At 27.9% G+C, this 18441-nt stretch overlaps 1 protein-coding gene across 1 annotated transcript; it reads right to left on the bottom strand.

Annotated features, from left to right (window-relative positions):
* Positions 1–324: 324 nt before the first annotated feature.
* LOC127809485 (heavy metal-associated isoprenylated plant protein 36-like) lies at positions 325–2016 on the bottom strand. Its single transcript, XM_052348317.1, has 3 exons — positions 1785–2016; positions 1595–1670; positions 325–1389 (listed from the first exon to the last, which is right to left on the bottom strand). The coding sequence occupies exons 1-3, from the start codon at positions 1815–1817 to the stop codon at positions 434–436; spliced, it is 1065 nt and encodes a 354-aa protein (XP_052204277.1). The 5' UTR covers positions 1818–2016; the 3' UTR covers positions 325–433.
* Positions 2017–18441: the final 16425 nt, after the last annotated feature.

Here is an 18441-nt window from a genome sequence, read left to right as displayed (position 1 = left end):
AACAATTGTAAATTACGAGGCTAACAACTTTTGGGGCCGAAAGAGGCAAATTATACTCAATATATAAGCACTTAATAGTAACTTGGCCATTTCTTAGAAATATTAATCTGGATTAGCATATTTTACATGCCTTCATGTAGATGATGATGCTATATATAAGCACTTGTTTTAACTCAAAATCTTATATATTGATGATACATCGTTGTATTGTTGTATCCTCAATGAACATGAAGTGACATGACTTTGGGAGAGTTAATAATTACTTGCAGAAATTGCTAAACTAAAACTAAAAAAAAAAAAAATGAAGTTGTATAAATAAAAACAAAACTATTTTCATTTTCATTTAAAATAACTCTTTTAACAACAAGAATTTTACAATATTACCAAACATATATACTTATACAAGCCGTATAAGCTCACTATTTCCGTTCAGTCACATAATAGCGCACCCATTAGGGTTCTCATCACTAAACATCTCGAACGAATCCAACGGCGGGGATCGTATTTCCGGGCCCTGTGGATACATATAACCGTACGACTCCAAATCCGACGGCGGATACCGTATTTCCGGGCCCTGTGAATACATATAACCGTACGACTCCAAACCCGACGGCGGATACCGTATTTCCGGGCCCTGTGGATACATATAACCGTACGACTGCATCTGCGGCGGGGAGAAGTACGACGTCGTACTGCTACCAGCGGGATGAGATGTATTGTAACTTAAATTTACGGCGTAAGTAGGTGGAGGACCCTGGTAAGGAGGAGGGAAATCATGATGCTCCTGATGACGTGGATGGCTGAGATTAGCTGGCGGTGGTCCACCGTCATGATTATCCGATCTTGCAGTTCCAGGTGGCACCGCACTTGATGATTCGCCCTTAATTTCCCTCTTTTGCCCTTCCATGTTCTCCTTTTTACCTTCATCCCCACTATTATTATTCCCTGCACCGCCATTAGTCGCCGGCGCCGCGGCGGAGTTACCCGGAGGACACGCCCCCGGTTTCTTCTCCTCGGACTTCGACTTCGCCACTGGTCCGCCGTCAGAACGTTTCGCGGCGCTACCGTTGCCATCTTCGCTTGGTTTAGACGGGCTTTTACTGGTTTGGTCAGTTTTGGCGGGGTCTAATTGGGCTGGTTCTCCTTTCAGCTCTTGTTCGTTTACGTCGGCGCCGCCATGCCCACCTTCTTGAGCGGATTTTCCTGGATCGATCTGCTTCTCTTTCTTCTTCGGTTTGCTTGGCTTCTTCTCTTTCTTCTCAGCCGGTTCCGGCCATAACTCGGCATGTTTACCGGACTCGATCAGTTTCTGGATCAGAGTACCCGCTTCTACGTTGCCGGTTACTGTGACTTTTTGCAGCTTGGTCTCGATATTTATAGTAGAAACTCCTGGAAACCAACAAGAAATTAAGACACTTAATTGGAAGAAAACCACTTTCCATCTATAAAATGTTCGGTTCCACTAGTGTTTATCATTAATTGGTGAAAACCATTCTTATCGGCCCAGTTGGTTCACTGGATTCTCAATATATAAATAAAGAAAAACGCATACAACAGTGCTGGAGGAAAGATGAAACTGGGTTTGAGGGGTTACCTGCAACTGTTTGAAGCACTTTCTGGACTTTCCTTTTGCAGCCTTCGCAGTGAATGGAGACTTTCAAGACCCAAGTCTGAAAATGAAGAACCAGATCGAAAAATATATAATAAGATTATTTGAGAACTCACGATAGTGTAGAAGAAACACTAGGTGGTGGGTACCCAGAAACATTGATGGGTATTTTTACCTTGGCAATCGGCGGTACTGATGGTGCTGCCATTTTGAAGAAGAAAGAGGAGATTAATTTGCTGGTTCAAAGACAGAGTGAAGAAGAGGAGCAAGAAGAAGACGAAACAACTCGAGAGTGTGTGTCTGAATCGTTAAAGAAGAAGAAGTAATGATGAAGTAGCTTTAGGTAGAAGAGAGAGACAGTGTGTGTCACTGCGTGGGTACTGTGTAGGGACTGTGAGTAGGGTTTCTTTTTGTGAAATGGCGTGAAGAAAGAAATTAATAGGACAGGCTTTTAAAAAAGATTAAAATTTTTTAAAACTCGTTGTTGCTTTACAGAGGAAGGGCCACCTGTCATTTTACATTTTAAATTTTGCGAATAATAACAAAAGCTTCGAGCATGCATGGATGTAGATGTAGTGCTCTTCTACTTTGATATTAAGTAACTCGGAAAGCATATATTATAATTAAATAAGTTGAATGAACATCTGTACAAAGATTACTTAGTTAATTTTAAAATTATATATATATATTAACAACTTAATATTTAGATAAAATAGCCATGTTTTAGTTTGGAATTGGGAAAGTAGCATACTAACATGGTGAGATTGTGACAGAGGAGGAGGAGTAGAGTTAGAAGTTGTTAAATCCGGCTAGTCCTTTTAAAGAAAACTAATTAATAATTCAATTTATGGATATTCATTTATTTCGTACCGAGACAATTCACATCTTTTAAAAAGATAAAAAGAGATTTCCTCTCACCTAAGTTTTGGCATTTTTATGCTTTACTCTATTCATATATATAAATGCTATTTGTACTTCATATGTGTCTAAAATTTGGGTTTATTCTATAATCAATTCTATCAAAATTCTTACTTATATACCATCATTTTATTTTTCAAATAAAATAACTTTTTCATTTGCATTTTCTAATCTCAAATCACACATGGCTTTGTAATTTCAAACCGAATATGGTTTTAGATAACAATTTAATTAAAACACCTGTGGTAGAGTTTCCCATATAAAATTAAATTCTAAAAGAATAAAAGCTTCTGCTCCAAAAAAATAAGAAAAAAAGGATAAATAAATACAATATGGTAATACAATTAAGGCCATTAATTTTTTCACCTTAAATTTTGATCATGTCACGTCTACTCTTCTATATATACAGTTGAGTTTGTGTGTCCCGCAATCTTTTGACACTAGCGGCTCCCCTGTAAACATGATTCATGATTCCCGGAAATGACGATATCTTCTCTAGAACCGACACCGGCGATGAAAATGTGCAAGACTGTCGGCGCCGGGCGGAGGAAGAGCTCTTACAAAGCTCGTGCCGCCGCTTTCCTTCGGCATATGGGCCCGGCTGGCTCTGTCAGCATAAATTTTGACTACAAAAAAATGGCAATAGCAGGCCCGATTCGGCTGCCTCGAATTTGGGCCACCATTTATTTTATAACCAATTTGGGCTTCCGTTTGCAACATATAGAGTGGGAGAGAGGGAGAGAGGTCGTTCCGGAAGTGGCGGTAGCGGTCGGTGGTGGTGGTGGTGGTTTGATCCGCGAAAGATGGTGGCAGCGGCGGTGGGTCGGTGGGATTGAGTTGTTCGGCCAAGGAAACTGAGAAGATGAGATATAATTATTGGTTGATGTTTAATTACTTTTTTACATAATTGAATTTTTGTTTTTGGAAAACTTTTTTTTTATTTTAATGAAAATGACTTTCCATTTTTTTTTTGGGATAGTTTTACTCACTAGTTAGTCATCTATTTTGATTTTTGTCATCATTTAATTATTTAAATCGATTTTACAGTTCCTTTATAATTTGTATATGAATCTTGATGTAATTAATTATATTAGATTACGTTCTCTTTACTTTTCAATTTTTTATTTTGAGTTTTGAATTCATTTTCAGTTTTCTATTTTGATAGTCTATTTTTAGAAAATTGAAAACGCGTTCTCTTTGTTATTTTGAAAAACTATTTCTCAAAACAGAAAATTAGAAAACGCGTTTTCTTTGAAATTTTGAAAATTATTTTTTAATGATATTTTATTTAATAAATTTGATTATTCAGTAAATTAAAAATATTTAATATTAATATATTATTAAAAAATATATACATTTTAAAGTTAATGAATTTTGTAATATTTTTTCCTATTATAATAATAAAATACAAATAAATAAATGTGTTTTGAGTTTTGAGTTTGTTTTGAATGAAAACACTCAAAACAACTTTTTGTTGTTTTGAGTTTTCTTTACAAACTTTTTTTTATTTTCAAAAATGCATTTTTAAAAACAGTAAAGAGAACGTGTTTTCATTATTTTAGAAAATTAAAAACTAAAAATAACTTAAAAACAACAAAAAGAACGCAGCCTAGCCTTTTAATATTTTTATAGTCACTTTCCTTTTTTATTAATTTTATTGAATTTTAATTTTTTTTCTCTTATATATACATCTTCACAACATAATTGTAAAATTTATGGTCTAAACATTTTCTTTACTTCGCTAACCAAAAAATAAGAAAGTTGAGTGTGACAATAGACAAAATATATTAACGGATTAATATATAAATTATTAAACTCATAGATCATATAATAAACAAACGAATATTAATTACAAAATTATAGATATCATACTTAAATTTGACTTTTTTAGGTTTCATTATATTTGTTATTAGATATTAAACAACTAATTATTTTTATTAATTTGATAAATGAGAGAATCCATTTAAGTTAAGGGGCATTTGGTACGGAAGAAGTTTTTAAATTTTTTAGATTAATAATTTCTGAGAATATTCTTAGAAATATTTGATTTTCAGGATTTATACAATTCTATATTTGGTTAAATTTAAATATTCTTAGGAATGTTAAGTACTCTTTTTTGGAAATCTTTACATTCTTATATTTGGTTTAAATATAATATTCTTGAAAAATTATATTCTTTTTCCAAAATTATAATTTAGTAGTTATAATAAATGAAAATCACAATAAAGAAGTAAAAAATAAATAAAATAATTGTGTTACAATCATGAAAATACAACAAAAAGATTACAGATTTTGAAAGATTTCCTTATATGCATTCAAGGGTACACGAACAATTAAAAGTACATAACTCTATCCCGAAATCATGTAAAAATAAACCTAAATTAAGATGTAATATAATAAGCAATGCGTAAAAAATAAAAAAATTACACAATAACAGGAAAAAAAATAAACGATAACTAACCTCTTTATTTTGAAATATGCATTCAAGGGTAGACATTTTTTTATTTTTTATTTTTACGTGTATTTGTCTCATATGTGCATACCACACGAACCCTTAAGGCTTAATTTTTCTTAGTTACATTCACATCACTCACTTGACAGAATAGTGGTGCGATGTTATACCAGAATACCAAAGTGGGTAAAAAAATACAGTTAAAATTTACTAAATAAAAGTAAAAAATAAGAGAAAATTTGAGAAGAATAATCGAGAAAGGAGAATAGAAGAAATTGAAGGGTTGAACGGGAATGGAGAGGAAGAAGAGAGAGAGATATTTACTTTCTTTTATTAATTTCTCTTCCTTCAAATTCTCCTATTTCTCTCAATTTATCAAATCACATGCCACCATTAAGTTTCTCTTTTTTCCCACGCTTTGCCGCACAATTTGAATCTTACTCACTTAACACAATTTTCAAAACACAAATTTAATTTGCATTTAATTTCTCCAAATCCAACATATAACACATCTTCAGTGTAGACTAATGAGAAAAAAATGAGAATTAAATAAATGACAATAATCAATTAAGTTGAAAAATAAAATTATGATATTTAAAATTATAAAAAATAATTTTAAATTAATTAAATTGTATGTAAAATCAAGATAATTTAAATAATCAATTAATTATATAAAATAATAATAATCAAATTTTCAAAATTGATTATCCATACATGACTTTACATATTTCTCCTAACAATTAATTATCACATTTAAGATAGGTCAAATTTTTAAGGAAGTAAAAACAAAAAAGTTAAAAGTAAAATTATAACATTTAAGTTATATATAAAATTATAATATTTAAAATTATAAGAAAAATAATTTAAATTAATTAAACTATATATAAAATAAAGATAATTTAAATAATTAATTAATTATATAAATGATAATAATCAAATTTTTAAAATTGATTATCCATGACTTTACATATTTTTCCTAGTAATCAATTACCACATTTAAGACAGGTCAATTTTTTAAGAAAGTAACAAAAAAAAAGTTAAAAAAATAAAATTATAATATTTAAATTATATATAAAATTATAACATTTAAAAATATAAAAGATAAATTTAAATTAATTAAACTATATATAAAATAAGAATAATTTAAATAATCAATTAATTATATAAATGATAATAATCAAATTTTCAAAATTGATTATCCATACATGACTTTACATATTTCTTCTGACAATCAATTATTATATTTAAAACAGATCAAATTTTTAAGAAAGCAACAAAAAAAAACAAAGTTAAAAAATAAAATTATAACATTTAAGTTATATATAAAATTATAACATTTAAAATTATAAAAAAATAAATTTAAATTAATTAAACTATATAAGATAAAGATAATTTAAATAATTAATTAATTATATAAATGATAATAATCAATTTTTCAAAATTAATTATACATATATGACTTCACATATTTCTCCTCGCAATCAATTACCACATTTAAGACATGTCACATTTTTAAGAAAGCAACAAACAAAAATAAAGTTAAAAAATAAAATTATAACATTTAAGTTATATATAAAATTATAACATTTAAAATTATAAAAAAATAAATTTAAATTAATTAAACTATATATAAATAAAAATAAAATAAAAAAATTTACTTGACAGTCGGTATTCAACAGTATTACCTAATATCTCAAGATTTATCCCGATTTAAAAAAGTCTCATTTTTCTGTAATTTATTTCAATTAAAATTTTAAGTTAATATTTAAAAATTAATAATATGGATAAATTAATAATATTTATTTTGACTCTTCATATACCAGTATGCTTACACATTCTCCAAATATTATTTAGTTATGAAAAAAACCATTTACATGTGCCAAGAACTACATGTTCTAAGAATTACATCTCCAATACTTAATTAATGACCTATAAAAATTTCATTTTGGGTAAGGAAAAAAATTAAAAAAACATAATAAAATATCAAAATAGTAACTCGAAATGGGCGGGAAAAAATTTGATGGCTGTTGTGTTATAATATATACTAGTGGATCACCCATGCGATGCATGGATATCGTAAAAAAAATCGTTAAAGCGAAAGTTGTATAATTTAGTAGTTACAATAAATAAAAATCATAATAAAGAAATAAAAAATAAACAAAATAATAATGTTACAATCACGAGAATACAACAAAAGGATTACAAATTTTGAAAAATTTCCTTAAATACATTCAAGGGTAGACGAACAATAAAAAGTACATAACTATATCCCAAAACCATGACTCTATCCCAAAATCATGTAAAAAATAAACCTAAATTAACATGTAATACAATAAGCAATGCGTAAAAAAAATACAAAAATTACACGATAACAGGAAAAAAAGAATAAACGATAACCAACCTCTTTATTCTAAAATATGTATTCAAGGGTAGACATTTTTTTTTTAATTTTCACATGTATTTGTTTTATATGTGCGTACCACGCGAACCCTCAAGGCCTAATTTTTCTAGTTGCATTCATATCACTCACTTGACATAATAGTGGTGCTATGGTACACCAGAAGACCAAACTGAATAAAAAAATATGGTTAAAATTTATTAAATAAAAGTAAAGAAAAAGAAAAAATTTAAGAAGAAGAATTGAGAAAGGAGAAGAGAGGAAATTGAAGTGTTGAGCGGGAATGAAGAGGATGAAGAGAGAGAGATATTTGTTTTCTTTTATTAATTTTTCTTCCTTTTAATTCTCCAATTTCTCTCAATTTATCAAATCATATGTCACCATTAAGTTTTCATTTTTTTCCCATGCTTTGCCACACAATCCGAATCTTACTTAACATAATTTTCAAAACACAAATTTAATTTGTATTTAATTTCCCCAAGTCCAACATATAGCACATCTTCAGAGTAGACCAATGGGAAAAAGGAGAATTAAATAAATGACAATAATCAATTAAGTTGAAAAATAAAATTATGGCATTTAAAATTATAAAAAATAAATTTAAATTAATTAAATTGTATGTAAAATAAAGATAATTTAAATAATCAATTAATTATATAAATAATAATAATCAAATTTTTAAAATTGATTATCCATACATGACTTTATATATTTCTCCTAATAATTAATTACCACATTTAAGATAGGTCAAATTTTTAAAGAAGTAAAAAAAAAAGGTTAAAAAAAATAAAATTATAACATTTAAGTTATATTTAAAATTATAATATTTAAAATTATAAGAAAATAAATTTAAATTAATTAAACTATATATAAAATAAATATAATTTAAATAATCAATTAATTATATAAATGGTAATAATCAAATTTTCAAAATTAATTATCCATGGCTTTACATGTTTTTCCTACAATCAATTACCACATTTAAGACAAGTCAAATTTTAAGAAAGTAATAAAAAATAAAGTTAAATATTTAAATTATATATAAAATTATAATCTTTAAAAATATAAAAAATAAATTTAAATTAATTAAACAATATATAAAGTAAGAATAATTTAAATAATCAATTAAATATATAAATGATAATAATCAAATTTTCAAAATTGATTATCCATATATGACTTTACATATTTCTCCTAACAATCAATTGCCACATTTAAGATAGATCAAATTTTTAAGAAAGCAACAAAAAAAAAAAAGTTAAAAAATAAAATTATAATATTTAAGTTATATATAAAATTATAACATTTAAAATTATAAGAAAATAAATTTAAATTAATTAAACTATATAAAATAAAGATAATTTAAATAATTAATTAATTATATAAATGATAATAATCAAATTTTCAAAATTAATTATACATACATGACTTTACGTATTTCTCCTAGCAATCAATTACCACATTTAAGACATGTCACATTTTTAAGAAAACAACAAATAAAAATAAAGTTACAAAATAAAATTATAACATTTAAGTTATATATAAAATTATAACATTTAAAATTATAAAAAAATAAATTTAAAATAATTAAACTATATATAAAATAAGAATAATTTAAATAATCAATTAATTATATAAATGATAATAATCAAATTTTCAAAATTGATTATCCATATGACTTTACATATTTCTCCTCACAATCAATTATCACATTTAAGACACATCAAATTTTTAAGAAAGCAATAAAAATTAAGTTAAAAAATAAAATTATAATATTTAAGTTATTTATAAAATTATAACATTTAAAATTATAAGAAATAAATTTAAATTAATTAAACTACATAAAATAAAGATAATTTAAATAATTAATTAATTATATAAATTATAATAATCAAATTTTCAAAATTAATTATACATACATGACTTTACATATTTCTCCTAGCAATCAATTATCACATTTAAGACATGTCACTTTTTTAAGAAAACAACAAATAAAAATAAAGTTAAAAACTAAAATTATAACATTTAAAATTATAAAAAATAAATTTAAAATAATTAAACTATATATAAAATAAAAATAATTTAAATAATTAATTAATTATATAAATAATAATAATCAAAATTTTAAAATTGATTATCCATACATGACTTTACATATTCCCTCTAGCAATCAATTATCACATTTAAGACATGTCACATTTTTAAGAAAGCAATAAAAAAAATAAAGTTAAAAAATAAAATTTAAACATTTAAGTTATATATAAAATTATAACATTTAAAATTATAAAAAAATAAATTTAAATTAATTAAACTATGTATAAAATTAAAATAAAATAAAAAATTTACTTGGCAGTCAGTATTCGACAATATTACCTGATATCTTAAGATTTCTCCCGATTTAAAAAAATCTCATTTTTCTGTAATTTATTTCAATTAAAATTTTATGTTAATATTTAAAAATTAATAATATGGATTAGATATTGTCTCTTCATATACCAGCATGCTTACACATTCTCCAATCACTATTCAACCATAAAAAAAACAATTTACGTGTTCCAAGAATTACACGCTTTTCACAAATCTAGACTTAATTAATGACCTATAAAAATTTCATTTCGAGTAAGCAAAAAAAATTAAAAAATATAATAAAATATCAAAATAGTAACTGGAAATAGGCGGGAAAAATTTTGACAGCTGTTTTGTTATAATATATATATAGATAAATTTAAAATAATTAAACTATATATAAAATAAAAATAATTTAAATAATCAATTAATTATATAAATAATAATAATCAAAATTTTAAAATTGATTATCCATACATGACTTTACATATTCCCTCTAACAATTAATTATTATCACATTTAAGACATGTCACATTTTTAAGAAAGTAATAAAAAAATAAAGTTAAAAAATAAAATTATAACATTTAAGTTATATATAAAATTATAATATTTAAAATTATAAAAATTTAAATTTAAATTAATTAAACTATGTATAAAATTAAAATAAAATAAAAAATTTACTTGGCAGTCGGTATTCGATGGTATTACCTGATATCTCAAGATTTCTCCCGATTTAAAAAAATCTCATTTTTCTGTAATTTATTTCAATTAAAATTTTATGTTAATATTTAAAAATTAATAATATGGATAAGATCTTGTCTCTTTATATACCAGCATGCTTACACATTCTCCAAACACTATTCAACTATAAAAAAACCATTTACGTGTTCCAAGAACTACACGTTTTTCACAAATCTAGACTTAATTAATGACCTATAAAAATTTCATTTCGAGTAAGCAAAAAAAATTAAAAACTATAATAAAATATCAAAATAGTAACTGGAAATGGGCGGGAAAAATTTTGACAGCTGTTTTGTTATAATATATATATATATATATAGATAAATTTAAAATAATTAAACTATATATAAAATAAAGATAATTTAAATAATCAATTAATTATATAAATAATAATAATCAAAATTTTAAAATTGATTATCCATACATGACTTTACATATTCCCTCTAGCAATTAATTATTATCACATTTAAGACATGTCACATTTTTAAGAAAGCAATAAAAAAAATAAAGTTAAAAAATAAAATTATAACATTTAAGTTATATATAAAATTATAATATTTAAAATTATAAAAAAATAAATTTAAATTAATTAAACTATATAAAATTAAAATAAAATAAAAAATTTACTTGGCAGTCGGTATTCGACGGTATTACCTGATATCTCAAGATTTCTCCCGATTTAAAAAAATCTCATTTTTCTGTAATTTATTTCAATTAAAATTTTATGTTAATATTTAAAAATTAATAATATGGATAAGATCTTGTCTCTTTATATACCAGCATGCTTACACATTCTCCAAACACTATTCAACCATAAAAAAACTATTTACGTGTTCCAAGAACTACACGTTTTTCACAAATCTATACTTAATTAATGACCTATAAAAATTCTATTTCGAGTAAGCAAAAAAATTAAAAAATATAATAAAATATCAAAATAGTAACTGAAAATGAGCGGAAAAAATTTTGACGGCTGTTTTGTTATAATATATATATAGATATATAGATTAAGACCCATAACATCTTTAGAAATTCAAAACAAATTACTTTTTTATATATTATGTATATATATGCGTGACTGTATATATATAATATATATACATAATATATATATATATATTTGTATGAATATCTACTTTAATGTATACATAATATTTTATAATAAATAATATAAACATATTATAATATATATGTTTATATTTAATATTTAATATATAAATATATTACATATATATAATATGTTTGTATGGAATTATAAAAAGGTAAGGGGTGTTTTAATCTTTTTTTTTTTTTGTTGAAAACATTCCCAATAACATAGGATACTAGGCTGCATTCTCTTTGCTATTTTCAAATTATTTTAGTTTTTGATTTTCTAAAATAATGAAAACGCAATCTCTTTACTGTTTTTAAAAATATATTTTAAAAACAAAAAAAAAACTATAAAGAAAACTCAAAACAAAATTTTTTTTTTTTGAGTGTTTTTATCCAAAACAAACTTCAAAATCAAAACATATTTATTTATTTATTCATATTTTATTATTATAGTAGGAAAAAATATTACAAAATTCTTTAACTTTAAAATGTATATATTTTTTAATAATATATTAATATTAAATATTTTTAATTTACCAAATAATCAAATTTAATGAATAAAATATCATTAAAAAATTATTTTCAAAATTTCAAAAAGAACACATTTTCTAATTTTCTATTTTGAGAAATAATTTTTCAAAATGACAAAGAGAATGCGTTTTCAATTTTTCAAAAATAGATTACTAAAACAGAAAATTGAAAATGAATTCAAAACTCAAAACAAAAAATTGAAAAGTAAAGAGAACGTAACCTTAGATTCCCAACCCTTATGAAAATCTTTTTGTGTAAAAGTTTGTAATATCCTCAAATTTTGGAAATAATAATAAAAGAATAAACTAAATTAATTTAAATTAAATTAAATTAATTTAAATGAGTGGCGGTGTGCGTGTGCTAAGCATAAAAAAAAAAAAAAATCTAATATTTTCTCTCATATTGAGAGCTGTGGGCGAAGAGAAATCGCGAGAGAGAGATGGAGGACTCGAGGGCGAGCAGAGAGTGAGAGATAGAGTAAGAGAGGGAGATGGAGAGAGCTCAACTGAGAGAGAGCTCGAGAGCTCGGAGGCCAATCGGCCATGGCAGCGGCTGCCATGGCCGACGAGGAGCAGTAGCAGCTTGAAGAAGCCACGACCATGGGCGATGCGGAGCAGTGGCGACAGCAAGCTTGGTGGCGCTCGAAGGCCGGCTAGGGGTGGGCAAGGGCAGTCGGTGGCAGCGGCAGCGGCGGTGGCGGCCGCAAGCTCACCAAGCTGGCGCGCAGGTGGTCGCGATGGTGCTGGCTCGGCCGCGGGAAGAAAAAGAAAGGGAGAAGAAGAAGGAAAGAAGGAAGAGGAAGAAGCAATGTGCAGGAAGCAGGGGTGTGGGAAGGAGAAAAAGATAGGAAGAAGAAGAAAGAAAAGGAAAGAAAGAAAAGAAAAGAAAAATAAGGTAAAAATAATAGAATTTTGGAATTTTGGAATTTTGTCGGGATGGAAAGTGATCAGGTACGTGGGTAAAAATTAGTAGAAGCGTGATATGTTTAAATTATAAATTTTACGCGATTAGAATTAATTAATTTAAGTTCCAGTTGTGTTATTTGCTAGGAAATGATTTAATTCGCACCGGGAGTACAAGAAAGGCTGAATGCAGCTAATTTCAAGTAAGCTCCTAACCCTCTCCTCGTGTTCTTTAATTCCCGTGAAAGACCCCGTGATTTCTCGTATTTTATCACCTCCCTTACTTTAATTCGGCACCTAGCCTTATTTGTTGAATTATAATTCATTTGTTATAATTTAAATTAAATCCGAGACTTCTAGAATTTTATTTGTTGTGAGCCTACAGGGGTTTGTACCGCCCCCACTCTTTTTGGGAATGATGCTGAACTAGCTTAGAAACTAGGCTCATAGACGGACGAGTTTATTTATGAGTTTATCGTGTTTATTTATGGTTCGGTTAGATCTATTGAGTAGTGGGGCAGGGGTCGGTTGTTGGTGATGTTGGGGTAGACTATTGTACGACCCTGAAGTGGACCGTCAAGTGAACACTCCTAATCACTAGCCGTTGACCGGTGCCGGGCACTACTAACTAGCTCTGCAGGTATGTGATTTACTGCATGATTATATACATTGTATTACTGTTCACGATTTGATATGCACATGAGTACGAGTTGCATATTGGGATATTCATTTATTGAATATGGTTGGACATGGACATTCTAGCTTGATTAGGTTGCATCCAGCACGGGCATATGCATCGCGTGTGGTTTACTATGTGGGCGGAACATGGCCTGATGATTGGATGTATGGGCGCCAGTGTATCACGTTGATGCTCACTACGCCATTACATTTTTATGTGCATTACATGGCTACTGGTAGTATTTAGTTCTCGGATATGAGTACCATTCCGAGGGAGCCTATGGCTCGGGTGTCGAGAGTACCGACATGGACGGGTGAAGGGAGTACCGACCCGGGACAGCGCGCACAGGTTTGTTGGAGATACATGTTGCCTTTCAGGGCAGCGGCAGGTTGGTATGGGACTTGGGTGCCGTGTGTCTTGTGTGGGCCCCAATGACCGGTATATGCTTTTATTATGCTATGCTATTGTGTTGTAGCGTCTCATGACTTGTGTGTACTTGGGGGTTTATTCTGGGAAGAATTTATTGGATTTATACAACATTCAGCCTTTCTTTTCTTTATGCTTGCTGAGTCTCTCGACTCACTTTGCTTTCCATCATTCCAGGTAGTGGCAGCGTGGGTCCAGGCAAGGGAGTTAGCTTCTAGTGGCAGAGTCGGTATGGTGTATAGGCAGTTCCGTCAATCCTTGTCAACTCTGATGTCTGAGTATGATTTATTCTATTATTTTGTACTGTGCCAGGTCTTTCCTCGAATCTCGTGTATGTCGGCACAGGAGTCTGTGTTTATTTATTTATCATGTGACTGCTATGTTAGCGGGGTACTCGTAGCGCATGCATATGTTTAACTTCGCTTCCGTTGTTCTTATTTTTGTGTATGCATGACAGGGTGATTTTTGTCTCGTGTTTCATTCTAGAATTTATGTATTCAACCTTCATATAGTGGGATTAAAGCTTGTGATTGTTGTTGTATTTTTGTAATCACAACTATTATGTGTTACGGAAAACTTTTTCTTGATCCTCATACAGCAGTTGATGGATCTCTAATATGTTAGTTGATCTTTCAGGGTCGTAGCTACTGCCGTTACATACATGAGGCGGGTTTACACCAAGTATGTTGTACAGTTTCCTTCAGTAATGAACTTTGCTTGTGTCTGACTTGTTCATCATGTTTTATGAAATTTGTAATATATATTATATTACAAATTTCATACAAATTATATTACAAATTTGTTCATCATGTCTGATTGTCTCCTATAGTACCCATTTTCTTAGTCAGATTCCCTTCCAAGATATTTTTTGTTAGAATATAATATTATATTGTAATATTATTTAATTGTATAATATAATTTAAGTTACTATATAATATAATATTATAATATATAATATTTATTATCATGTAATGTATAATATATAATATAATATTAAAAAAGAGGGGCATATTGTGATGTAGCATTATTGGGGCTGGGAGGCCAGGAAATTGGAACGTGTAGGAGGAGGAGTTATTGAACAATGGAATGACCGCCCACCAAATCATACAAATTTGCTTGCAAGTTTGGACTGAAATTGCCTTCCAAAGCCAAGCAAAGCCAAGCCGCCTTGGTTTACCTTAAAAGTAATCATAGTAGCTCATGTGAATGATGCCTATTCACGTTGGTACTAATTAAGTACCATTTTCCTGTGTAATTTGTGAATTATTATATTGATTAAATAATGATGATTATAAATATTAATTGACAATAAATAATTTGTTGGACAACATAGAGAGAGAGAGAGAAGTGAATTATTTACAATAAGAGTGATTTCTTTTTGCAATACCCATCTGTTGATATTAATTGTATCACATACCCATTTGTAGACGAATATGTTCTTGCTGACTGCTGAGATCTTGTTGATAGTATTATTATTAGTTAGTTTTCTCTAATTAAACTCATAAATGTCATGATATACAATCACCCAATTATCTACTTCTTGCCAGCTCTTACTGTGCCTTACCATCAAGTGTTTGATTCAATGTTAGTGCACTTGTAACAAATTTTTTAAACAAGTACAGGAATCTGTCGTGCCCTTAAATCATTAGAACAAGTGATTGCCCTTAAAGAGAAAGGAACATGTTTCATGCAATTTCATAGTTAATGTACATATTTATAGATTTATTGTTTTTCAATACAGATCGAAAAAATATGATATGCAATTTTGGTTGGAGCAGCATGGTGGCGTAATCAAGGGTTATTTGAGGTCACTTGGACATGTTTTAGTTTAGGGTTGATTTGTATGTGCAAAATTGGTATTGTGTAATGAGATGAGACAAGATTGATCTTTCTAAATGATCAAATGTGTTGTATTTAAATAGATTTATTGTATACAATTGTTATGTGTGTAGTGGGTGAATCTTTTAAAATTATTAGTGGTTTTTTGTTATACAGGTTTTGATTGCATTTGATTAATGTTATACAGGTATATAGGTTTCAAAATTTTTTTTTTGTATTGCCGGCGGTTTTAGGCTTTCTCGGCGGTTTACCTTTACCAGCGGTTTAAAAACCGCTGGTAAAGGTTATATTCACCTTTCCCGGCGGTTTTTAAACCGCCGGAAATACTTTTACCGGCGGTTTTGAAACCGCCGGAAAATTCAGACCTTTGCCCGCGGATTTCAGTAACCGCCGGTAATACATATTTTTACCGGCGGTTTACGGAAACCGCCGGGAAATTTTATTTTCCGACGGTTTTTAAGTGTCGTTAATCTTTTCCGACGGTGGTATTTCCGGCGGATGTAATTACCGCCGGTAAAAGTTTTACCGACGGTTTTCTTACTTTTTCCGGCAGTTTTTTAACCGCCGGGAAAAATCGAACCTCTTGTAGTGGATCTTTTTTCTCTTTCGTAGGTGCTCCCGTTCGGGTAGTCCTGGTGGTTAGGGATATCCGAGCGGGAGTGCTTACAAAGTTACTTAAAAATCATTTTCAAGAATTCTATTTTTCAGGATTCCTTTATAAAAAAATTGTTCCAAACATAGAAATATAAATTCACAACTTATTATTTTCAATAATCTTAAATTTTTTTTTATAGCAAACGCTCCAGAGAGAGAGAGAGAGAGTCCTTGAAAGACAAAAACTAACGCACACCACAATTAATTAATCTTAGTTTAAGACTTATAATTTTTAATTTAACTGAATATAACTCTGCTTTCATAAACAATATCACGTGCAAATTTTTAATATGTATTAAAATTTTTAAATTGTTTAGTTATATTCGCAGGTTCTGGTTTCGCCACAATCATAGGGCTATTACGCTTGCACTTACGTCTTCTCACAATGACGTCACAAGTTCACCCACTCAAATTTTTTAAGTTCAAATTGCAATAAAAAAAAAAAATAGATGTTAAAATTCATTACATTCTCTCAAATTTAGTATATTTATTTTTTATAATTTTATTTTTAATTGAAAATCTTATTTTTATATTTTTTTTAACTAACAAGACTAAATTTACATGTAAAAAAATAACTACAATATTCTAATTAATCTTAAACAATTACATGTAATTCTATTATTATAAATTAATTAAAAATAAAAATACTAAAATTAATATTAAGCGGAGGAAAAATAGTCCCAATTGATAATTTGAGTTAAAATAGATAAAATAATGAGAAAATACAATCATATACAAATTATATTATTTTGTTTTGATTCTTTCTTTTGTAAAAAGTTTCTTATAATTTGATATTGGATAAGTTATGGGTCGAATACAATTGTCGGATACACTCGACTTAAGACAAACTTGATAATACTGCTCGACTCCAAGCAAAACGAAAAAATAGCATTATTTGATTGCTTGTTTTAGCTTTCAAATTGTTTGAAAAGATTTGACAAAATAACAAAAATAAGTAGTGAGTAATTTTATATATTATGATTACTTAAAATATAGTGCCCTAAAACAATTTATAGCAATTTTTGGCCGTTGTCACCTAGAAATAAAGTAATTTTTGACTTTTTAAATCAGAAGAACAAATATAATATTTAAAAATTCAATAGAAAATCTACTTAATAAGGAAAAAAACAAGAAAAATATTGAATTATATGTGTGAAAATTTAATGAAAACATTGTATTTACCGAGCACAAGAAACAAGAAGTTCGATTACTAAGAGATTACATTTCTTTTACGATTCAAAGATAAATTAGAGACTAATTTATTTTTGAAATTCAAAAATGAATTAAATTTCACTTAAGTTATGAATGCATTGGTTTTTACACTTCTTTAGAGACAAAATTAGAATTTGTTTGAGTTTAGGAACTTATATTAAGGTTAGTGGTAATATTTTATCACTTTTTTCTCTATTTTTTCTTCACAAATTATCAATTAGTGTCACTTTAGTATTTTTATTTTTAATTAAGTTGTAATAATAGAATTATTATGTGTAATTGTTAGAAATTAATTAGGGCATTATAGTCCTTCTCTATTCTTAGCATATAAATCTAATTTTTGACTAAAAAATAATGTCAGCAAAATTCTCAATAAAGAATAAAATTATAAAAAAAATTAAGTTTTGTAAACTTTATGGAGTTTAATAATGAATTTTCATTACTTTTATATATATAAAATTTCATTTACAATGTGCCAGGCCAGCGCACGATGAACGGCGTGGAGGATGAAAACTGGGGGCTTTAAATTAAAAAATATCTTCGATGAAAATAATTGCAGGGACGACAGCGACCGAAGCTTCTGCCGCGACCTCGCGTGGTCTCATCTGCTTCTCTACTATATAATTGACCCTAAACTACAAG

Source organism: Diospyros lotus, chromosome 1, assembly GCF_014633365.1.
Source record: "Diospyros lotus cultivar Yz01 chromosome 1, ASM1463336v1, whole genome shotgun sequence".
Lineage (NCBI taxonomy): Eukaryota > Viridiplantae > Streptophyta > Magnoliopsida > Ericales > Ebenaceae > Diospyros > Diospyros lotus.
This window is presented reverse-complemented; position numbering and strand designations above follow the sequence as displayed.

Coding starts and splice junctions, on each gene's coding strand:
- LOC127809485 (XM_052348317.1), bottom strand. CDS start 1,817: ATGGCAGCACCATCAGTACCGCCGATTGCCAAG. Junction 1,671..1,784: donor CAGTACCGCCGATTGCCAAG/GTAAAAATACCC, acceptor CTTCATTTTCAG/ACTTGGGTCTTGAAAGTCTC. Junction 1,390..1,594: donor AGTGCTTCAAACAGTTGCAG/GTAACCCCTCAA, acceptor GTTGGTTTCCAG/GAGTTTCTACTATAAATATC.